Below are 23,729 nucleotides of genomic sequence, written 5' to 3'. Positions count from 1 at the left end.
GGAACCCTGTAGATCAGGCTGGCCTTGAACTCACACACCACACCCAGCTTTTTTTTTCCTGGTAGGACCCTGTCTTAACCTCACATACACATATACAAATGTATCACTCTCTACGCCAGGATGTTAGCAGTTTGAAGTGGGCTAAGATTACTGGGCCAGTTGGGACCTATCCCTTCTAGAGGCGCCAGGGGAGAAGCCTCTCTGCTTGTTACCTTGCTTGGCTCCCCCAGCTGCCTACCTCCAATGCCCATGTAGGCGAAGGGTCTTTCCTGAGATAAACCTCTCTCTGGTGTCCTGTTGGAGGATCCTGTGAGGACACTGAGCCTATCTGGGTGACACAGGGTTAAGGGGCTTGCCTTCATCTGTAACTTTGTTTCCCCCAAGGAAAGAAATAGGTACAGGGCATGTGTGGGGTCCATTCTGCCATCAGTAGCATAAGAACAAACGTGGCCTTTTCATATACCCGGCTAGCCAGCTTCTCTCTCTGCTTCCAGTTTCATCATAGGCATGCTGGGGTTTCAGACTCACTAATTCATGCAACTTTATGTGGGCTTCGGGGATTCGAACTCAGGTCCTCATGCTTGCACATAAGAGCTTGATGCACTAAGTCACTTCCTGAATCTTCTATTTTCTCTTTCTTTATCTCTTCCCTAATCTCTTCTTTTTTGATTGGAGGCTGCAGAGAACACTCACTCACTGCTCTTGCAAAGGACCCAAGCCCACAATTCCAGTTCAGCAAAGAAACAAGAGAACATTAATGAGCTGGGCATGGCGGCATACCTTTGGTCCCAGAACTTGGGAGGCAAAGGCAGGCGGATCTCTGAGTTCAAGGGATAGCCTGGTCTACAAAGTCAATTCCAGGACAGCCAGAGCTACACAGAGGAAACCCTGTATCAAAAACAAACAAACAAAACAAAACAAAAGAACATTAATGATAAGAACATTTGCCTAAAAGAAGCCCCACTAGGAAATACACCATGGGTCTGGAGAGATGGCTCAGCAGTAAAGAACGCTGACTATTGAACCCAGGTTCAATTCCCAGCACCCACACGGCAGCTCACAGCTGTCTGTAACTTCAGCTCCAGGGGACCTGATACCCTTACACAGACATACAGGCAAGCAAAGCACTAATGTGCATAAAATAAAAATAAATTATTTTTAAAAAGAATACATCACAAAAAAAGGGCTTTGTGCTTGAAGTCCCGAGTTGAAGCCCAAGCGTGATAGTGCACACCTGTAATCCCAGGACGCAGAGGCTTGAGAACAGAAGGTCAAGGTCATCTTTGGCTAAGCTGAAAGCTCAAGGCTGGGGGCTCAGTGGTTAAGAGCACTGGCTGCTCTTCTAGAGGTCCTGAGTTCAATTCCCACCGACCACAAGGTGACTCACAACCATCTGTGATGAGATCTAGTGCCCTCTTCTGGCCTGTAGGAATATATGCAGGAGGAACACTGTATATAATAAATAAATCAGAAAGGAAGGAAGGAAGGTATGTATACATTTTTTTTCAATATCACTAAAACAATAAAGTATTTTATGCTTCTGGTGAAAGTCTATAAAGACATCTCCATTCCATTATCACAACTGATTGTATTAATTTTTTGAGGAAAGCAAGACGTGTGCCAAAGAATCAAATGCTCTTTTATAATTCAACTGTGAAGGCAATTGTAAATAAAACCATTATAACTAAAAAAATAAATAAATAAAAGAAAAAAAGAAAAAAAGAGCAATTAATTGGAAAAGAAGGAAGGAAGGAAGGAAGGAAGGAAGGAAGGAAGGAAGGAAGGAAGGAAGTAGTTCAAGGCCAATTTGAGTCTCAAGATTCAAGAGTCCCCTTCTCACCACGTATTGGTGGCACACGCCTTTAATCCCAGCACACAAGAGGCAGAGGCAGGTGGATCTCTGTGAGTTCGAGGCCAGCCTGGGCTACAGAGCGAGTTCCAGGACAGACAGAAATACATAGTAAGACGCTATTTATAATGATGATGATGATGATGATGATGATGATGATGATGATGATAATGAAAGAAGAGAAAAGGCTCCAGCACATGCGGCCCCCAGGTGAGCAGGCTAGGAGGTGTTATATGCAGTCTGTTGGGTCTTGCTAATATCACTCTGTAGCAGCGCTCAGAGCTGACAGAACAGGGCTACAGGAGGGTGTGACAGATGCCAGGGAAGGCTGTGTGGCTCGTTTGAGAACATAAAAAGAGGATGTGGGTGGAAAGGTGAGCTGGCCAGGGCATATGGGGCTTTAAGTCATGGTAAAGGGCTTGGAATTTGTTCATGTGCAGTAAAAACAAGGTCAGGGAGAATTTAAAATAGAATCGTTATCCTTCATAAAATAATACAATTATTTTAAGGTAAAAATATAAAATCATGGCATACAAAATTATGGCATACTCTGTCCCAGAGAAAATAGATCACGTTTGTACAGTTCTAAAACTAACGTGAAGCTAGACAGCTGCGTTCTATCCCTGCAGTTGAAGTAAGAGACATGGCGGTGGGGGAGGGAATATGAAAAAAAGAAGCCTGACTCCTTGTTGCCCAGGGTCGGGTGCAGGAGATGAGAGCCCTTGCAGCTAGGCATGGTGGACCCCTTTAAATCCCTGCACTCGGGAGGCAGAGAGACAGGTGGATTTCTGTGAGTTTGAGGCCGGCTTGGTCTACACATCAAGTCCAGGACAGCCAAGGCTTCATAAAGTGATCGTGTTTCAATTGCACCCTCCACCCCTGCCAAAAGTGCTTGGCCAGGCAAGCCCAGGACCAGAGTTCAAGCCCCAGAACTCATTGTGGGAGAAGAGAACCAACTCCAAAAAGTTGCCTTCTTACAGCTGCTCTCTGACTTCTGCACACGCCTGCCTTGGCACAAAGACCTCCATATTGAAACATGGCAGGTCTCTCCCCACGCTCCCCTGCCTGTGCTCACCACCAGGGATGTAAATAGCTTTTGTTGTTTTTCCTTTTGGTTTAACCATGTGTCATGAACTAATCCTATGCAATAATTACTTTTTCTTCTTTACTTTTGGGTCAAACAAGAAAAATCTGACCATAGCTTTCTTTTTTGGGGTTTTTGTTTGTTGTTTGTTTGGATTTCCGAGATAGGGTTTCTCCATGCTTCAGCTGGTAGTGAACCATTAAGTGGGTGCTGGGAGTCAAACCCAGCTTCTCTGGAAGAATAGCTAGTACTCTTTTTTCTTTTATTTTCTTTTTCTTGGTTTTACAAGACAGAGTTTCTTTATGTAGTTCTGGCTGTCCTGGAACTCACTCTGTAGACCCCGCTGGCCTTGTACCCATAGAGATCTGCCTGCCTCTGTCTCCCAAGTGCTGAGATTAAAGGCATGTGCCACTACCGCCTGGCTATTTTGGTTTTCCCAGACAGGGTTTCTTTATGTAGCTCTGGTTGTTCTGGAGCTCACTCTATAGACCCAGCGGGCCTCGAACTCACAGAGATCAGCCTGCCTCTGCCACCCCGAGTGCTGGGGTTAAAGGTGCACACCACCACCGCCCGGCACAGTCAGTGCTCTTAACCACTGAGCCATCCTCTCCAGACCCCGTGCGCATCATTTTAAACACAGCTATCTCAGGAAAAGTCTAAACATTTTCTTCCTTGTGGTGATATGGATTCTGCCCACTGGAAGACACACAAATCCATGTGTTTATTGGAGAAAATCTGATGAGCTATCTCTTACTTCAAAATAATGGTGATCGTTTAACAACTTAAATTTGCAATAGGAGTAAGGATACTGGCACCAATGTCCAGGACCTCCCTAAGTGCTACGCCTGACACTTCCTTCTGCACTTATTCTTAATCAGGAGGCAGATGGGCAAGACAGACAAACAGCTGCCTGGCCAACCCGGCCTGGGAGTCCAGCTGTGTGACTCCGAGCAGTTACTTCACCTCTCTGTTTCAGGCATTGCCAAGTGCTCTTTGGGGATGCAAAATCAACCCCAGTAAAGACACCGCAAGGCACAGGCTCGCTGAAGTGATGGATGGGCCAGGCTGAGACAATGATAAGGCTCTCCCCCCCCTTTTTTTTTTTTATAATTTATAAGCATTGGTGTCAGATCCCCTGGAACACTTGAGTTACAGACAGTTGTAAGCTGCTATGTGGGTGCTGAGAATTGAACCTGGGTCCTCTGGAAGAGCAGCCCGTGCTCTTAACCACTGAGCCATCTCTCCAGCCCAGACAAGGCTTTTCCAATGAGGGGCTCAGGCTAGGAGGCAAGGGGCAGCTCATGCTCACTTCCTGTCCCCATCCTTGTCCTTTTCAGATGGATTCCTCTGTTTTATCTGGAAGTCATGGTGGCCATGTCCCCTGGTGTCCTTGCTGTGTCTACACTTCCCTGGAGAGCTCACTTTGCTGCAGACCTTTGCAGTTCTAGCCTCTCCAGGTCTCCCTGAGGAGCCTTACCTTGGGGTCTAAGGGATTCCTCCTTTAGGAGCTCCCAGCATGTCCCCTCCTCCATAGTCCACATCCTGATACTGTGTAACACTGGGGAAGCTGCCAGGTTTCCCTCCCCTCAGGAACACACCACTTTGCCCTCTCAGAGACTCTTCTTCCCACCCCCCATCCTGGCTTCCCTGCACACTGGGGCAGCTCCCCTTGTACCCGGTTCCCTCTTCTGCTGGATCTCCTCAGGGTCTCCTGCCCTTTCAGGTCCCCTACTCTCTACAGCCCCCCGTTTTCCCATCGCCAGGCTCTGCCCAAGCTGTCCCACGAGGCTGGAGCTGCTCCAGTGGTACTGTGTAAGCCTCACTCTGGTCCTCCAAAACACGACTCCTTTCTTCCTCTGACCTGATGTTCCCTCCAGCCCTCCTGTCCCCACGTTACCCCCATCAAGGCCCTGCTTTTCATCTCGGAAGACAAATATGCGAATATTTGAGACTGAGCTTTGACCCCACAGAAGTTCAGAGACTCTGGGGACCCTTGGTCACAACTTTCATCTCCTGGAGGGTAGCAGCCATACTACAGGGTGGACTATGTCCTTGCAGCCCTAGTTGGTGGCACCTGATTTGACTGGCCTCTTTGCCTCTGTGACACTCTCCTCTCTCATTGGCTACCACCCCTCCCCTTCCCTATGATCCTCCCACTCACCTTGGCCCCTCCTGGGTTTCTTTCGTGTAGCTGGTGTCCTGCCTTCTCACCCACTGATCTCCACACTGTTCGTCTGGATGCCCGCCACCACTCCCTGTCTTGCTTTGGTCTCTGCAGCTGGAGTTCACTGTGGGTGAGGTCAAGTCTCTCCAGGGGTTCCCACTTCACTGAGTAAAAAGCCAAAGTCCCTAGCTGCACACACTGGGTGCTCCTCCCTCCTCATGTACCATTTTAAATCACCTCTTCCCTGCGCCCTTGTCCCAGCCACTCTGCACATTCCTGCCACACATCCTTTGCGCCAGCTGGTTCTTCTGCACGGAAGAGTCTTTCTCTTGTAAAAAGAATGACTCCTTTCCTTGCCTCCTTCAAATATTTGCCTAGATGGTGGCTGGTTTTTTTTTTTTTTTTTTAAATCACAGCTGAATGGTGGTGGCACACTCTATTAATGCCAGCACTCGGAAGACAGAGGTAGGTGGATCTTTGCAAGTTCAAAGTTTGCTGGTCTAACAAAGCAAGTTCCAGGACAAATAAGACTGTTACACAGAGAAACCCTGTCTCGAAAAAAATAAATAAATAAAAATAAAAAAAAATCACACTTGCTGGGCGTTGGTGGTGAACACCAGGTCCCTCTGAGAACCTCTATTTGTTCATAATCATTGCTTTTCAATATATACAACATTTTCTTTTCTTCTTTGGAAACAGGATCTATGTAGCCCAGACTGAACTCAGACTCTCCACAATCCTCCCACCTCAATCTCCCCTGTGCTGGGATTACAGGTGGGCACCACAATGCCCACCCAGCAAATTTAATCTTTACAGTTCATTTTCTTCCGTATGCTTCTATTTTCCACTACAGTTTCAGCCTCACACAGGCAGGCCTCTCTTTTCTGCTCATGGCTTTATTCCCAGTGCCTGACACATACTCAGCACGTTGGGAATCTGGAGCTCAGCATGAGCCAGGGGTCTTACCGGGAGGTGGAAAGGACAAGGACAGAGACTGCAGAGTCACCGAGCCTTCCAGGGCTCCTGTGTGTAACTTGTAAATGTTCCAGTCAAGGGCTCAGTAAGCCCCCTCCCCATGAGAACGTCATTCCCACCCAGGTTTTTTCCATGCAGGGTTTCATTTCTGTCACACAAACCCCCTTTTTATTGGCACGCGAAGAAGCTGCCCGGCTAGCAGGGAGACTCCACGCAGAGACTACATTTCCCAGGAAGGTTGCCCACAGCGCTGCAGCTCTGGGGTTTTTAAAGGGCCTCTCACTAAATTCAGGGCGGGTCAGTGTAGAGGGTGGGGTGGGTAGAAGCCAGCACCAGACAGCCACCTGCAAGGAGACTGTGTGGGTCAGGGAGGAGTCACCCTGCCTCTTGGTCCTCAAGTGTCCCGGGTGTGAGGCTAGGCAATGCCAGCCTGGGGGCAGCCTCTTTCATCTTGACACCCTCGGCATCTCCCAGAAAATCCCCTTTCTTCCCTTAACTCCCCCAAACGGTGGGGAGGCGGAGTTGTTAATCTTGTGTCTCAGCGGGAGGTGCCCCCACCCAGTGCCAATGTTCTGGGATTGTGGGGGCAGGTAAAGATGTTAGAGTTGCAAGACTAAATAAAGATCTGGGGTCTGTGGGAGCTAGCCAAACCTCACAATACAATGCCTGTCACCCCTCCTTCCAAGCCCGGAGGCCTCTGGGTAAATGTGGGTATGGGTCACCCTCCCAGGAGGGATCAAGGAACTGGGAGCACCTTATAAGCCGTAATGGGCTATGAGAATAAAAAACTTCAATGCCGTGTCACCCGATTCTTTCGACTTGAATTCTAGGGCATGCATAGTGAGGGAGTGGGGTGGGGAGGGCGGCACAGTATCTCAGAAGTAGGTGCATTTGGGTACCTTCAGAAAGATCTTAGTGGAAACGTAAAGAACTGGATTTCAAAATAACCCAAACAAACCTATCAAAATATGTTTTCAAATTAGGAAACTTCGGGGTCACTGACATCATCAGAATTAAAAACCTTGACCTTTTGAACTAACCTGACCTTTGACAGCAGTCGTTTCACCTAGAAAGCTGTGGTGAAGACACCCGTCTTGGTTCCTCCCCTCCCCTCCTCCAATCATTTGGATTGAGCTATGGTGGGGAGGCTCACCAACTTGCCCTAGTGTCAGGGACTCCCAAGCCCAGGAGCGCTCTCCCCAACACCCCGCCCCCAAGCCCCCAAGTTCAAAGCCCCACCATCTAAGCCCCAGGTCTTAGCAGAGGTTCCTTCATCAGCTACAATCAATCACCCAGTCCCAGGTTACTATATAATTGAACAGCTACCGCCTTTTTGCTAATAAAACCACCGAGGTCCAGGGAACGAGCCCAGATAGGCAAGACCACTAGAACCCTACTCTAGAGCCGTTGCCAAGAGGATCTGGCATTTTGAGAGAGAGGTAGCCTGCAGACAAGAGATCCTGGGCTCTCTGGGAGTCTCTTCCGCAGATCTCTGAGCCTCTAAAGTCCCTCAAAGCCTAGGACTCCCAATAGCCCAGGATGCACTACAGACGCTGGCTCCCCATGCTCACTTCATGGATTTATGCCAAGCAGGACGGGAAAGATGGACACATTTTATAACAAAGGCATGGAATCTTCCTAGCAAAATGGCGGTGGTCCCGACCACGGCTCCCTGGTCGACTGCATACCTCCTGAACATGTCATGGCCAGAGAAACGAGGACTCCCTCCTCCCCCCATTTTTCCAAATCTCTAAAGTACCCGAGCGTCTGCTCATCCCAGGGCCCCCCAGAAGAGTCTCTGGTTAGCACCTAAGGAATAGCGCTAATGGTGTGGACTGCACCCTATCAGGCACACCTTACTTTCAAGAGGCCAGTGGGAGAGGGGAGCTTCACCCCCACGGTGGGCCTCGTGGTTCTATTTTTGCACACCCCAAAACTCCCAAGCTAGGAAGGCATGTAAATGAACTCTTAGGTTTGGATATGGAAGATGTGGGGGTTTCTTTGAGGAGAGCAGGCCTCCCCAGAGGCCAGTCCCCATTTCCCAGGGGTCCCAGGAAGCTTCGGGGGCTCGGGCTCAGACAGGAATCTTCACGCTGAGATCTGGGGGCGCGTCTAGGAGAGAGGCGACTCAAGAGGGGGAAGGGACAAAGTTTGAAAGTGCCCATCCAACTCTTCCAGGCAAAGTTTCCCTGAGGGCCCCGGGGACAGAGAGCGGTTAGGGGTGCTGGGGGGGCCTGTGGCCGGGTGACCCCCAAGAGGAGACCAGACCCCGGGGAGACGACCCCTCCCCCTTGTCCCGACTCGGCCCGGCTGGGAGTCGCCCAGCTCGGGGCCGCGTGTGTTAGTTGGGGCCACTTCTGCGCCGCTCCTCTAGGTTGGGGGACCCCGCAGCCGGCCGGGAGTGGGAGCCCTGGTAGTCCCAGGGGGGAGCTCTCCTACGGGGGGTCTCAAACCCCGGGGCTCCCGGGTCCCGCAGAGCCAGCCCCCCGCAAAGGGGAAATGTGCCGGCGCCCCAACGCTCCTCGGCGCAGTTTGGGGCTCGTGGCGGGCGCGGGGGACGGCGGCCGGCGAGCCGGGGTCCCCAGCAGGGAAGCCTAGGGAGCCGGCCAGGGACCCCGAGAGACAGCGGGCAGCGGGAAGGCCGGGACCGCCAGGAAAGGTCGGGTTTGCTCAGCGGAAGAAACACAGATGGCGGCGGCGCGGCGCCATTCCGGGCCGGGAGCAGGCAGCCAGCAACCCAGTCCTCACCGCGGTCCGCCCGCCGCCGCTAAATACCCGGATGCGCCGCCCGAGCGCCAGACGCCGAGCTGGGAAAAGGGAGGCCGAGGAGGCGGAGGCAGAGGCAGCGCCAGGCGCCGGACGAGCGACTGAGCGGTGGGGGCTGGGCCGCGCAGTGCAGCCCGCGAGCTCGCCTGCGACCCGCGCCGCGCCGGGGAGGACAGGAGCCGCGCGTCCCCGGCAGCCGCACTTCGGGGTGGCCTGCTAGTCGAGCGGGAGTGCAGATCCCGAGGCGGGTTGTGCCCAGCCTCCGGCGAGGGCTGACCCTTCGGAAGGCTCCTTCAGCAGCGGGAGCAGGCCGGCCACCATGACCGAGAACTCCACGTCCACCCCTGCGGCGAAGCCCAAGCGGGCCAAGGCCTCCAAGAAGTCCACGGACCACCCCAAGTATTCAGACATGATCGTGGCTGCCATCCAGGCAGAAAAGAACCGCGCCGGCTCCTCGCGCCAGTCCATCCAAAAGTATATCAAGAGCCACTACAAGGTGGGTGAGAACGCCGACTCCCAGATCAAGTTGTCCATCAGGCGTCTGGTGACCACCGGTGTTCTCAAGCAAACCAAAGGGGTGGGTGCCTCGGGGTCCTTCAGGCTGGCCAAGGGCGATGAGCCTAAGAGGTCGGTGGCTTTCAAGAAGACCAAGAAGGAAGTCAAGAAAGTGGCCACTCCAAAGAAGGCAGCCAAGCCCAAGAAGGCTGCCTCCAAAGCCCCGAGCAAGAAACCCAAAGCCACCCCAGCCAAGAAAGCCAAGAAGAAGCCGGCTGCCACGCCCAAGAAAGCCAAAAAGCCCAAGGTTGTCAAAGCCAAGCCAGTCAAGACATCCAAACCCAAGAAGGCCAAACCTGTGAAGCCCAAAGCCAAGTCCAGTGCCAAGAGGGCCAGCAAGAAGAAATGACGATGAAGGCTTTGCTTGTGGACACCCCTTCCTCTTTCTGTAAATACATTTCTCTTGATCTCGTCTGCAACCCTTTGCCCATTCCATTCTGACTCTTTACAAAAAAGGACAGAGTTCGGATTCCTCAGACAGACATTGTGGAATGGTTCCCTGTTCCTTAACCCATTGTGCAAGGATAGCCACAGACCTCATCTTTGTAATGATGAAGATGTACTTTTTTTCCCTTGACTTGATATTAGCCTTCTTACGGGGTTAGGGATGGGGGGTTGTTGGGTGGTTTGTTTACTGTGAAGGAAAATGGAACTGGCAAAGTTCTGGCTAGATGAGGGGACCCAGGAACAAAAGTTTGTCTTTTCAAGGCTTTCTTAAGTTGCTCATTCATCCCTCGTGAGAGCTTCAAAACCTCTGGTGGGGAGCAGAGGGTGATACCCCACCTAACTGGCCAGAGAGGGACGGAAGAAAAACTCCAGTGGTGAGCAGTTGGGGACCTTGTCACTTATGCCCTAGTGCCTCACCATTGTCTAGGAGGGGAAAGGGCTCCAATTGACAGCTGGCCAGAGAAACCATAGCTTCTCACTATCAGGATCTAGCCATTGGGGAAGGGGGGCTCTTTTCAACGGTCTCTTGTTAAATGGGAGTGGACTTGGGAGGGGTGGGAAGTCAGCCAAGTGCCTCAGTGTGCCTATGGAAACTTGGGTTTTTTCCACACGGTTGGTGGGCTGTGTCTTTTTGTTGTTCCTTCCTGTATAAGATGTGGCTTTGCTTGGTGCCGCTTCAGTTCTACCAGCTGCCACTTAAAACCCCTCCAACCTCTTGTACTTTTTGAGTCTTTTCTAAGTAGCCGAGGAGGGCGAGAAGCAGGGCGAGGGCTGTTAAGAAATAAAATAGTTGATTTGAGTTTGCTAGGTAGCTTTAGAGAGCCAGGCTTGTGTGCATGTGTGTATATGTATATATCCGTATCTAAGACTAGTACTTAGTCTCACTTCGGGAGCTGGGAGAAAAAACCTGTACAGTTGTCTCTCTTATTTTAATAAAATAGGAAACTCGTGCACTCGCGCCCCCTCCCCCTTTTTAAATAAGTGTTATCAGTGCCGGGAAAGATTTGCTGTGGTTGTAATTTTAAACTTTAAAATAATAAAACTGGAAAAGGAAAAAATATCTGGTGCGTTTTTCCTCAACCGGAGGAGAGTGAGGAGCGATCGGATGGGCAATGTGGGGAAACCTGGTGCCACATTAGCGCCGGAAAAAAGCGAAGCTTTGGAAAGAGACGGGAATACTCAGACGCAAGGGCAGGATGCTGGCCGGCTCGACACAGTGGCTGGTCTTCGGGAGAGGTGGAAGTGTGGGCAGGATCTGGGGCGGGGAGGCCCTGAAGTAGCTTCCCCAGCGCGGACCTCCCGGACCTCCCAGGTCTCGACTTACAAATCAATCCACTGTTGTCGCCTGCCGACGGTATCAGGCCCCGCCTGTGGGCGGGACCTCCACCAACCTCAGAAAGTAAGCTCCCGTTACTCTGATTGGTTGTCGGGGCCCTGCCCACGCCACGTGACAGGGAGAGCTAGGCAGTCGGCTGGCAGGCACATTTCATCCCGTGGGCGCGATGTGGGTCAGCAGCATATGGCGCACGACGTTGTCACCCGGTCGCCGCGCGCAATCAGCGCTGGCGCAGCTGCGCGGTATCCTGAAGGGCGAGCTAGAAGAGATCCGCGGGGCTGGCACCTGGAAGAGTGAGCGAGTGATTACGTCCCCCCAGGGACCGAGCATTCGTGTGGACGGTACCTCCGGAGGTAATGTCCCCTCCTGGGAGTCATCATGTCTGGCCAGAGGCCTTGCAGGGCTTGCATGTGAACGGAGGCCCTCGGGTGGGTGTGGGGGATGCACGTGCATGCGTAGCTGCTGGTCTCCTTCTAGTCTGTCTCAGGCACACTATGGCTTCCTAGTGTTAACTCCACATGTTTAAACCTGTTCGACGGAGGGAAGTGATTTACCCGTCAGCACCTTTTGGGCGCCTAAGGCTGTGCTGCCAAGAGACCCAACCCTGTGAGAAAAAGAGAGCGGTATCCAGCTGCACTGGCTTCCTACACCCTGCTTCCAGGAAGAGTGGACGAAAACCCTCATTCTTTCATTGATCCAAGTTGTAAAGGTTACCAGTTGCTATACCTTTATTCCTGATGACATCTGCATGAGAGACCAATTCTCCCCGCTCCCCTTTTCGAGATAGGGTTTCTCTGTGGAGTCCTGGCTGTGCTGGAACTCACTCTGTAGACCAGGCTGGCCTCGAACTCACAGAGATCTGACTGTCTCTGCCTCCTGAGTGCTGGGATTAAAGACAGGGACACCACCTTTGGGCTAGAGAGACCAATTGTCATTGAAAGAAATCATGCCTTTGATCCCAGCACTCGGGAGGCAGAGGCTGGTGGATCTCTGTGAGTTCAAGGCCAGCCTGGTCTACAGAGCTAGTGCTCCTGGACATCCAAGGCGACACAGAGAAACCCTGTCTCAAAAACCAAAAAAAAAAAAAAAAAAAGAAAGAAAGAAAGAAAGGAAGAAGAAGCAGCTGAAACATAGCTAGGTTTCCCCAGACCCTCCATTGGCCAGCTCAAGTGTCACAGGATATTGGGGTGGAAGACCCTCGTCCACCAGAGAGGCTAAAGTTTAAGCAAGCTAGGAGATCGTGTCTTCTGCCTGTCTTCTCCAAAAGGCTATAGAAAGAACTTCCCATCCCCTAACAGAACCTTCAGCCTTCACGTGATTTCAGAGAGATAAGCAACAGGCTGAGTGCTTGCTCAGCTCAACTAAGGCTGTGAGTTCACAGCCTAGTACTCACCACACTCAAAAGCTGGGGCATTTAGAGAACCAAGTTCTTAGATTCTTTGTCTGGGTCCCAGGTCGTGAGCTGTCCCTTCCTCAGGCCTCAATTTCCTTGGGCCAACTATATGAACTTTTTAAGGTTGATAGCCGAGGCCTCTGAGATACCCCTCTGGAAATGCAACTCTGTGGGCAACGGGTGGCTGAGCACTGGAGTTTGAGGCCCTCGGCCTCTTTCACAATTAAGAAAAGAAAAACCAAAATGGTGATGGTTTTGGCTTCAGAACCTGTGAGGAAGGTCTGGGATCCTCTCAGATGGGACGTTATTCATAGCGAGGTTTTCAACTTCTCATCCTTCAAGGTGGAGAGTTACAAACCTCTCCTGACCCTCCTGCCTTGTGACAGTAGATTCGAAGCCTCTGACCTCTCCCCAGAATGGGTCATCTGTGCAGCTGTTGCCTCTCAAGGGCAAATCTAAGCTGACTTCTCTAGCCCCTGTCCCAGGACCTGACAGCATGGTCCTTACAGGCCCTTCCTCGCTCTTCTGAGTCCTATTGTTGGTCTTCTCCACCCCAGGAATCCTCAACTTCTGTGCCAATAACTACTTGGGCCTGAGCAGCCACCCCGAGGTGATCCAGGCAGGTGTGCAGGCTCTGGGAGAGTTTGGAGCTGGTCTCAGTTCTACTCGCTTCATCTGTGGGACCCAGGTACGCAGCAGGTGCTGGGTAGCACAGAGATCCGCCTGCCTCTGCCTCCCGAGTGCTGGGATTAAAGGCGTGCACCACCACTGCCTGACTCATGCTCAGTTTTAATGCATTTATTTTCTTTTTTTTTTTTTTTTGGGTGGCTCTAAGAAGAGCCTTTAAAAGTAGTTATGTAGAAAAGGGATTTATGCTCTCTCCCCGCGGATACGGCGGGCCAGCTGGATGTCCTTGGGCATGATGGTGACGCGCTTGGCGTGGATGGCGCACAGGTTGGTGTCCTCAAACAGACCCACCAGGTAGGCCTCGCAGGCCTCCTGCAGAGCCATGACGGCCGAGCTCTGGAAGCGCAGGTCGGTCTTGAAGTCCTGCGCGATCTCGCGCACCAGACGCTGGAACGGCAGCTTTCGGATCAGCAGCTCGGTCGACTTCTGGTAGCGCCGGATCTCGCGCAGCGCCACGGTGCCGGGCCGGTAGCGGTGCGGCTTCTTCACGCCGCCGGTGGCCGGGGCGCTCTTGCGGGCGGCCTTGGTGGCCAGCTGCTTGCGCGGGGCCTTGCCGCCGGTGGACTTGCGAGCTGTCTGCTTTGTGCGAGCCATTGCAATAAAGACAAGAAATGAGCTACCTAAACGGTACAAGGGTTGCCTTCATATAGGGTTATGTTTGCATACGCGCAAACGCACGCAACCACTTGTGTTTCCTACCCTCCCCTCAGAGAAACAATCTGATAGGATTGCATACTTTTCAAAAGTCCCGCGCAATATTACTATTGGCGGAGGACATCCAACGGTGATTGGCTATTTCTTGCACACTTATTAAAATGATAAAAAAATGTTTTAACCGCCTAAAGCCATTTAACATGCCCGATCATTAAATTTTGCTGCACGCTTGTCTTGTATTTAACCGCTTGTCTGCATTTATTTTCTAATAAAACTCATGAGTCTTACCAAACAGCTCCCAAATCTAAGAAGTTGAGCCCCAAATAAGCATAGGCTTGCCTAATGTGACCCACTTCTTTGCTGCGGAGAAAAAGACAGTCTAATGTGAAGACATATCTTCTGTCCCTAGCATCACTCAGAATCCACAAACACTAGACAGATCCCCAATACAAACAAAGGTCCGCTCAGGAATCGAGACCTGCCAGGCCTTATCCTCTATGGCGGGAGCAGTGCTCGCTTCGGCAGCACATATACTCTATGGCGGGAGCAGCTGCTCCAGTCCAAGCTCCAGAAGAAACCTGTGCAGTGCCAAAGCAAGAATGTGGCTGAGGCTACAGGCCTTCTGCCTGGGTCTAAAGCCTCTGTCCTTTAGGACTTGTCCCTTAAAGCCCACAGGTACTAACCATCACCTGCCTGTATCCTTTAGAGCATCCACAAGAAGCTAGAAGCCAAGCTAGCCCTTTTCCATCGGCGTGAGGATGCCATCCTCTATCCCAGCTGTTTTGATGCCAATGCTGGCCTGTTTGAGGTGCGTAGAGGCTGTGGATGACTAGGTGGGCAGGTGGGATGGTGTGACAGAGTGACTGCCGCAGAGCAACCTATGTACCCTGGAAGGCGGGGGAGGGGGCCTGATGCCAACCTGACGTTTTCAACGGGCCCTAGGGACCCAGGTAGAAGTAGAGTTTCTCCTTGGGGAAGTTACAAGGGAAGGGGAACCTGGGTGGCCATATAGGAACTTCTCCCCATAGGCTCTGCTGACCCCCGAGGATGCAGTCCTGTCAGATGAGCTGAACCATGCTTCCATCATTGATGGCATCCGGCTGTGCAAGGCCCACAAGTACCGCTACCACCACCTGGACATGGCTGACCTGGAAGCTAAGCTGAAGGAGGCTCAGGTGCAGTGAAGCCCTGGGGCTCCAGAGAAAGGTCTATATTCCCCTGCTCAAGGAGACTCAACTTGGAGGGGACCCCTCTTCACAGCCTGAAGGGCTGAGGGAGCCGTTTGAACTTCCTCACCCCTCGGGCCCAAGACTGTGTTCTGTAGCTCCACATGGCCTGAGATCGGGAAGCACTTTTGAGCAGCAGGTGTGTGGATGTGTGACTAGGACCTGTCCCACGCCAGCTTGTCCTTTTGAGGTTTGAGTCAGGACTGGGAGGCCCAAGCCCTTTCTCAGTGCCAGAGCTAAGGAGACTGAGGTTGGAGATGGACGAGGTTCAGGATATAGCCCCAAGGCAGTAGAAGAGCAGGTGGTCTGGTCCTGCTACGTCTCACCTGCTTTTGTCTGCCCTACAGAAGCACCGGCTGCGCCTGGTGGCCACAGATGGAGCCTTCTCCATGGATGGTGACATCGCTCCTCTACGGGAGATCTGCCGCCTCGCTGCTCAATATGGTGCCCTGGTCTTTGTGGATGAATGCCATGCCACTGGCTTTCTCGGGCCCACCGGACGGTGGGGACATTTGAGGCCTGGGTGGGAGCTTCTGTCGGTGGATGGGAGGTCAGGAGGCCAGTGGCAACAGTGGCTGCTTCCTTTGCAGGGGCACAGATGAGCTGCTAGGTGTGATGGACCAGGTCACCATCATCAACTCCACTCTGGGGAAGGCTCTAGGGGGAGCATCAGGTGCCTATAGATCCTGTCTGTGGGGTCTCCTTCCCTACATGCAGGGCCTGCCTTATATGGGGTGGAGGAGGGGGAGGGCAACTGGAGGGGAGGGCAGTTCCTGGCGCCTGACTGGCTCCTCTCCACATTATTTTCTGTCTTCAGGGGGCTATACCACAGGGCCTGAGCCTCTGATATCCCTGCTACGTCAGCGTTCTCGGCCCTACCTCTTCTCCAACAGCCCGCCCCCTGCTGTTGTTGGCTGTGCTTCTAAGGCCCTGGACCTGCTCATGGAGAACAGTGCCATTGTCCAGTCTATGGCTGCTAAGACCCGGCGGTATGATGCCCACAGGGGAGAGATGGTAGTCACACACCTTTCTACCTCCTCTTGCCCACCTTCCTCTTTTCCTTCCTACCTGCCTCTGTCACAGCATCCTCCTTGGACCCCCCTGTACCCTTCTTTTCACCCTACCTTCCCACCTCCCTTTATCCTGCCTGCCTCTGTCTGCCCTCGCCTGTGCCTCCTCTGCTCTTTGGGTCTGTACTTCTCTCTTTATTTCTTCCTCTCATAGGTGGTCTAGATCCTGGGCCTCTTCTTCTGGCTCCATGGCCTTCAGCTACCTGTGACACTCAGCTGTGTCCCCAGGTTCCGCACTAAGATGGAAGCTGCTGGCTTCACTATCTCAGGAGTTGATCATCCCATCTGTCCTGTGATGCTGGGTGATGCTCGGTTGTCTTCTCAAATGGCAGACGACATGTTAAAGAAAGGTAAGGAGAGGGCTGGGCAGTGGTGGCGCACACCTTTAATCCCAGCACGTAGGAAGCAGAGGCGGGCAGATCTATGTGAGTTTGAGGCCAGTGTGGTGTACAGAGCGAGTTCCAGGACAGGCACTATACCTACACAGAGAAACTCTGTCTCAAAAAAACCAAGGGCTAGAGAGATGGCTCAGTGGTTAAGAGCACTGACTGCTCTTCCAAAGGTCCTGAGTTCAATTCCCAGCAACCACATGGTGGCTCATAACCATCTGTAGTGAGATCTGTAAATAAATACTGTATAAATAAATAAATCTTTAAAGAAAAAAGTAAGAGAACTGAGGGCAGAGTGTCCTCAGAGACGAGAACACCTATAGACTGCAGAATTTCCCGAGACCCAAGTCTCGCTCCTCACTGCCCACACCACCTCTCTGTCCAACTTAACATCAACCATCTGTCCAAACTTAACAAACCCCAGGCCACAAGGGAGCCCCATGTCTGTGAGCTCGGCAGCTCCCTTAGTCTCTGTGGGTGGACCTGGGGACAGTGAGCCCTTATATGTCACAGCCCCAAAGCCTGTCTGCCACTCTGTGCCTGTACTCTCTTCTCAGGCATCTTTGTCATCGGATTCAGCTACCCTGTGGTCCCCAAGGGCAAGGCTCGGATCCGGGTACAGATCTCCGCAGTACACAGTGAGGAGGACATTGACCGCTGTGTGGAGGCCTTCGTGGAGGTGGGGCGGCTGCATGGAGCTCTGCCTTAAGCACTGGGTAGGGGCCGGCAGAGCCAGAGTCCCTCTGCTGCCGTAGGGACACAGAGATCTTCTGGTCAGTCCAGACTAGAGGCTCTGACCCAATCCAGACATCTAGAGCCTGACTGAAAATGGGCCTGAACTTGTAGTTGGGGAGAGAAAAATGTAAAAATTGGCTATGACACTTTGGTCTGCTTTATTCTTTCCGAGTAGGCCCAGTCCTATGGCTAACTGATGAATCAGGCAGGGACTGGATCTCTGAGGGCAGTCCCCAAACTGAGTTGAATTCCTGTGTCTGGGAGGTATTATTTGGTGCAATTGGATTCTGTACTGCTGTGGAAGGCAGCTGAGAACCACCCTGGGGATGCTTCCTCAATCTAACCATGGTGGCTTGTCTCCTGTGTCCATCCAAAGGACAACAAAACACAACTGCCAGATTAGAAGGGTTCTTGGACCTGTGTTTGGGAGAGGGCAGAGGATTCAGGTCCCAAAGAGAAGGAAGCGGGTAGCTACTGTAGGACATCTAACTTTGTTTTCTAGAGCTCTTTGTCCCTAATTCCGTGGCCTTAGACCAGTCAGCATGGCCCAGTTTTTCCGAGAGCTGCAATTCCATTGGAAGTCACTTTTCTGACTCCGGTTACAAAGCTTTAGTCTGACCGCCAGCCACCAGAGGGCGCCGCGAACTCAGGCTCCAGCCGCTGCCTGCCCCGCCTCCTTGAGCTGGGGGCCTCGGAGCAGGCTGTTGGGCAGCTCTCAGGCAAGGCCACAAGGACTGTTTGCTGTTGCCAAGGCCCTGTCCTTTATCTTCCCCTGCCACTACCACCACCTGCTCCAGTACCGTGGGCGTCCCCTCCTTCCCACGTTCCTGACCTGGCTTTGCTGTGGGCACTGTGGGAGGAGACTGGAGGTGTCTGCTCTCTACCTCAGCCTTACAGGCTTCTGAGAGCACTGCAGGCTCAGTGTGGTGGTGTGGCCTTGGGAAGCACCTTAATTTGCTTGAAGTAGAACTGAGGACAAAAGGCCCTTGCTTTTACTGTACACATTGGAAACAAAGCCTCGTACCTCCAGCTCACCTTTATCAGGACATCTTGGAGCACGGTCAAACCTAACATTGCAGAATCTTTTTTTTTTTTTTTTTTTTTTTGGCTTTTCGAGACAGGGTTTCCCAGTAGCTATGGAGCCAGTCCTGGAACTCTCTGTAGACCAAACTGGCCTCAAACTCACAGAGATCTGCCTGCAAAGTGCTGGGATTAAAGGCGAGCACCACCACTGCCTGGCCCTTGCAGATTCTTAAAGTTGGGATTCTGGGAATCCCCATTTACAACCTGGTAATGTTGGGTCAGGGCATCGCGCAATGATGGGGGACAGACCACCAAAGTCTATTAAACCAGAAGCAAACTTTATTCCAGGAAAAGAAAAAACAATCATCATGGGGCACACAAAGCGTTATCAGCTATAGCTGTGACCGGAGCCAGAGATCGGGCTTCTGCAGCTGTGGCCATGGAGGCTGGTTTGGGACCTTTTCTCTTATAGTAAAACCGAGCACCAGGTGTGGGTCAAAGAGCTTTTACAACCTTAAACAGGCTTAAAGTCACAATACATTTTCAGTTTTACAACTTTTGGTTATAGGAGGCTAGAATGTTAACTTAGGATGTTTGCAAAAGCCTCAGCCACTTTTCCCTATCCCTGCAAGAATGCAAGGCAGAGAGTAGAGTCACATGGGGGACAGTTAAAAATTAAGGGAATACAAGCAGAGGGTCCCATAGAGGCAAAAGTTAGAAGCTTCGTCCCCAGTACCTGCCTAGCTGGGAAACTGGGAGGCAGGTGACAATCATTGAAAGTTTATCCCTGTACACAGTGGCTGCCAGGATGTCAGCTCTTAAGGCAAAAAGTGTTTGTTAAAGGTTAATAGTGGCCGGGTGGTGGTGGTGCCTTTAATCCCAGCACTCGGAGGCAGAGGCAGGCGGATCTTTGTGAGTTCGAAGCCAGCCTGGTCTACAAGAGCTATTTCCAGGACAGGCTCCAAAGCTACAGAGAAACCCTGTCTCAAAAAAAAAAAAAAATTAACAGTGGCTGCCAGCTTTATTATTTTTTCTCTCAAAGTGTGCTTGGGCTTACAACTTGATATTTCTATATTCCTGAACCAGATCCTTTACTTCTATATTTTGTTCCGGGGACCCATTAGTGCTGACTGAGGGTTGCAGCTTGGCAGGAGGCAGCTGCGGCTCCATCAAAGGCAGGAATACCTGCAGACTGCCACTGGCATGCCGGAGGGAATGGAGATGGCCCAGCACCAGCTGGGGAGCCAACTGCAGCGCTGGGCCAGCAGCTTGATGTGTGTTCTGTGCAGGCTGACAGGCCACGCCTGTGGCCAAGGGCAGCCACTAGGCGATGTGTGTGGCATAGCCAGCCAGGGTCAGAACACTAGGCCCAGGTCCACCCACACTCCGAAGTGAGGCTGCAGGAAGTGTGACCCACCAGCCAATGGCCCAGCACCAGAGCCACCTCCGGTAGCACCCAGGCACTACTGCTGGCATCGTTTTCCAGCAGGCAGTTCCTGTAGCAGCCGCAACAACCTCCTGGGCCAGCTGGCCATGGTGTGTCAGTCTGTGCTGTCAACCAGCATGGGGCTCAGCCAGCCCGCTGTCCTGAGTGAGGTTTGGTTCCCTCACCTTGCGGCTACTCTGCCATTCAGAAGAGGTCATCGGAAGTGCCCAGTACACGCAGCAGCCTCTTAGGGCACATGTGTTTCAGAGTGGGCACATAGTGCCACATTCTGTATGGCATTGGCAGGCTAGAGAACCAGCTGCAGGTCGGCTGGAAGCCCTCATTTTGCTGAGTCCAGGGCTCTAGGCCACGCTGTCCTTGTCCTCTGCATCTGGCAAGCAAGATGGAGGCTGGCAGGAGCAAGGGGAGGAGGAGGTAGTGCAAGGACACCCTGGGGCTCCAGCCGTGATGGTCTGTCTTCTCTGCTCCACAGCCAGGCTCTCGGTGACCCCCCTCTGTCCCCTCCTCTCCTTTTCTCTCCTTCCCTCCCCTGCTCTCTATCAGCTCAGCCCTGCTCCTTCTCAGAGCCCTTTATCCAACCTTAGCAGAGAAGGAGGGGGCTGGAGGCCAGGCCAGAGGGCACTTCCGGGTCATGGGATTCATCTGGGTCTTGGAGTCAGGTATGGACACATGGGTCCACATTGCCATCCATATCATTGTCCTCCAAGTGCCCCGTGCAGGGACCCTGAGGTCCTGCTTTCGGACCATCAGCTCCAACGGTTCTGCAACTCAGCGTTGCAGCCTCCAGGGCTGATTCCTAACAGCTCGATTCAGTGAGTTTCTGCATGTGGGGTTCGTGACAGTGAGAGGAATGGACCCACAGGAATGGGCCCCAAAGAATGTCCCCCAGATCTTCCAGTCCTGCTCTGTGGAACACACACACACTCCTCTCAGATGTCCCCTCCACCTCCAGGTTCTAGGGCTCTTCTCCCTTCCTAGCGGGCTATCTTCAGCCCTTGATACAGTTGTCTGAGATCCAATCCCTCCGTTGCCAAGTCTAGTGCCCCTCCCTCCCCAAGTGGTAGCTACTCTACTCCTTGGAAGCATTTGGCCATAGAACACTCCTCCAAAGGCTCAAGCCAGCCATTCACTAACATCTTCTAACCTCTGCTTCCTGTCAGGGCAAGAGACTGTCAAAGGGACTTAAGAGTAGGCATCTCCTCTGTTCTTTAAATCTCGGCTGTATCAAAGTCAGGTTCTACTTCTAGAACCTTCTCTAGCTTCCCCATGGTTTTTCAGGCTAAACCAAGACTTACAGTGGATGAAGACACTGGGGAAGAAATGGATCTCTGGGGATCCACAGAACACGAAACACAGGCTCCTACCTGAAATCCACAGCAAGGACACTGTGGTTCTGGTTTCCCAGCCTTGGAAACTCCCATCTAAAACTAGAAATCCTTTCGAAGCTTAGCTCAGAGTTCAACCTGGAGCCAGGGAAGCTGGGCAATAGGGGGAGGAGTCCCAGGCAGGTCCACAGGAGGTGGGAGGGGCCAGGAATGGGCTGAGCCATGGACATGGAAGGGTTAACCACCAAGCCAGTCTCATAGAGCGAGATCAATGGGTTACTGCCCGTGAGAGAGTGTGAGGTAGCAACAACGCAGACAGGCAGAGAAGAGCCAGGCAGAAGAGCATGCCACCCTGGGGAAATCCAGTCTGAAGAGGAGGCTGGTCAGTAACAAGTGCCCACATCCAACTCAGCAGACTGCTGAGGGCAGAGGAGAGGAGAGGAGAGGAAGGGCCTTGAAGATGAAGGAAGAGAAGTAGGGAGCAGAAGCGTACCTGCGGGGAGGCACCACGGACAGCGGCTGAGCCCCACAAGCCTTGCCGTTCACCAGGAAGCATGCAGGGGCCCAGTGCTTAGAGCTGAGGTGGGTATTGCCCATCCTGGGCTTGGATGCCTGCTGCATGCTGGGTGCTATGCGGGGGGGGGGGGGGACAGCCATCACCTTTCTTTCCTCCTCCCTTTCTCCTGACCCCCCTGCTCCTAATTCACCCCACCGCTCCAGTGGTCCTGGAGTGCAAGCAGATCCACAGGTTGTGGACTGTGGGGTGGGGCGGGGATGAAAATAGGCGGTGAGCACATAGCCACGTGCACGGGGCATTTGTGAGTGGTCGGGGCACCACCTGTTAGTCTTTCGGATAAGTACCCCAGCGTAGGAGTAAGGACCACAGCAGCCCCAGGTCTGTCGCTTAGGGTGTGATATTAACCACTCATGTTGCCTCTCTAGGACTCCCTTTCCCTAGGCAAAGCAGAGACGGTGACTTTAACGGTCATCCTAAGTTTGCCACGGTGGTGCTTTCATGAGAATGGGCTCTCCAATGACTCAGGGATGTCACCAGTGCAGCCTGTGGCCACAAAAACGCCCCTAAAAACAAGGGTCTTGCCGCGCACCGCGCCCCCGTGTCTGCGCTCTGTGCGCTGGCACCCAGTTTGCGAGCTTTGGGCAAGGGGGCTGGAGGTTAAAATACACAGACACACACAGACAGAGAGACAGCGACACGGGTCATCCTTGAATTCCCCAAGAATGCCTCCTTTATTGTGTTCAGGGGCAGATTATATAGAGATAGCCACGCCCCAGCCAAACCCACCAAAACTGCTCTCCTGCCATCAGGAACTCCTGAGGGTCTGGTGCTCAGAGCAGCCGTAGGCACTCAGATCAGGGGATTACAAGAAATTCGGGATCTGGGGTCTCACTGCTCCCAACAGGGTCTCTCCTGTACTTCAGACCTGGTTGAAAAGGAAAATATACCAACGTCCAGAGTGTGTGCTGCCCCTCCCCCCCTCCCCGCTGCAACATCTTCATCTTATTCTGCCTGTGTCTTCGCATGCCTAAGTCCAGAGTAACCCAAATGGCCTTCCAGGCTCTGGGTTACAGAGGTGTTCCCTAGGAAACCAAGGAGTAGCGCTTCTGTGAGCACGTGCGCGTGCGCACACACACCAATGTCACTGTGGCAGATTCTTGCTCACATAGTGATCTTTTTAGCTTGGCTCTCCCCTCTCCCATCTCTCATGAACTTCTAGCCCAAGACACTTGGTCACATCCCTGCTGGAGGAACCAGGCCCCTGGGTCAAGTGCCTGGAGTCCTGGTCTCCCGTCTAAGGATCCATTTTCTCTTCCCCATCTGATAGGAAGATGGCTGACATCCAGAACATTTCGCTGGACAGCCCAGGGAGCGTGGGAGCTGTGGCAGTGCCTGTGGTCTTTGCCCTCATCTTCCTTTTGGGCATGGTGGGCAATGGGCTTGTGTTGGCAGTGCTGCTGCAGCCTGGCCCAAGTGCCTGGCAGGAGCCTGGAAGTACCACAGACCTCTTCATCCTCAACTTGGCGGTGGCGGACCTCTGCTTCATCCTGTGCTGTGTGCCCTTCCAGGCGGCCATCTACACGCTGGATGCCTGGCTCTTCGGGGCCTTTGTGTGCAAGACCGTGCACCTGCTCATCTACCTCACCATGTACGCCAGCAGCTTCACTCTGGCGGCTGTCTCGGTAGACAGGTGAGCTGTACCAGGGCAGACTGGAGACGGACCTGGGCAGATTCTTATTGGCTAGTGAAGGAGAGACTAGGGATCTGAGGTTGGTGGGCATAAGGGGAAGCCTCCGTGGTACCCGCCCTTTCCACCTCTACTGCGAACTTCCAGAGGACATTTCTGTGCCCCAAGTGTCAGCACAGGCCTGGTATAAGGGTAAAATAGACAGCAACAAAAGAAACCCCTGGGGTCAAGTTGTGCTAGTGCACACCTTTAATCTTAGCAATCTGGAGGTAGAGGGATCTCTGTGAGTTCAAGGCCAGCCTGATCCACAAAGCGAGTTCCAGGACAACCAGGGACACACAGAGAAACCCTGTCTCGAAAACACACACACAGGGAAGGAGGGAGGGAGGGAGGGAGGGAG

At 52.7% G+C, this 23,729-nt stretch overlaps 4 protein-coding genes across 4 annotated transcripts in view; 3 read left to right on the top strand and 1 right to left on the bottom strand.

Annotated features, from left to right (window-relative positions):
• The first annotated feature begins 8,855 nt into the window (after positions 1–8,855).
• Positions 8,856–10,900, top strand: H1-0 (H1.0 linker histone). Its single transcript, XM_050165637.1, has one exon. It carries the CDS (start codon positions 9,158–9,160, stop codon positions 9,740–9,742), a length of 585 nt encoding a protein of 194 aa, XP_050021594.1. The 5' UTR covers positions 8,856–9,157; the 3' UTR covers positions 9,743–10,900.
• Positions 10,901–11,271: 371 nt separating this feature from the next.
• On the top strand, positions 11,272–17,476 carry Gcat (glycine C-acetyltransferase). The gene is made up of 9 exons (XM_050165635.1): positions 11,272–11,529; positions 13,127–13,257; positions 14,617–14,718; positions 14,939–15,085; positions 15,484–15,638; positions 15,727–15,809; positions 15,954–16,125; positions 16,435–16,556; positions 17,153–17,476. The coding sequence occupies exons 1-9, from the start codon at positions 11,343–11,345 to the stop codon at positions 17,302–17,304; spliced, it is 1,251 nt and encodes a 416-aa protein (XP_050021592.1). The 5' UTR covers positions 11,272–11,342; the 3' UTR covers positions 17,305–17,476.
• Positions 13,268–14,610, bottom strand: LOC126515748 (histone H3.1). The gene has a single exon (XM_050165638.1). The coding sequence runs from the start codon at positions 13,848–13,850 to the stop codon at positions 13,440–13,442; it is 411 nt and encodes a 136-aa protein (XP_050021595.1). The 5' UTR covers positions 13,851–14,610; the 3' UTR covers positions 13,268–13,439.
• Positions 17,477–22,653: 5,177 nt separating the features above from the next.
• Positions 22,654–23,729, top strand: part of Galr3 (galanin receptor 3) — a 2,381-nt gene continuing 1,305 nt past the window's right edge. The window contains exon 1 of the mRNA XM_050165636.1: positions 22,654–23,332. Within this exon, the coding sequence (XP_050021593.1) occupies positions 22,974–23,332 (359 nt within the window). The 5' untranslated portion in view covers positions 22,654–22,973. The remainder of the gene's footprint in view (positions 23,333–23,729) is intronic.

This window comes from Alexandromys fortis, unplaced genomic scaffold, assembly GCF_014885135.2.
Source record: "Alexandromys fortis isolate MF-2015 unplaced genomic scaffold, M_Fortis_MF-2015_v1.1 scaffold_157, whole genome shotgun sequence".
NCBI lineage: Eukaryota > Metazoa > Chordata > Mammalia > Rodentia > Cricetidae > Alexandromys > Alexandromys fortis.
Note: the sequence above shows the minus strand (reverse complement) of the source record. Positions and strands in the feature narration are given on the sequence as shown.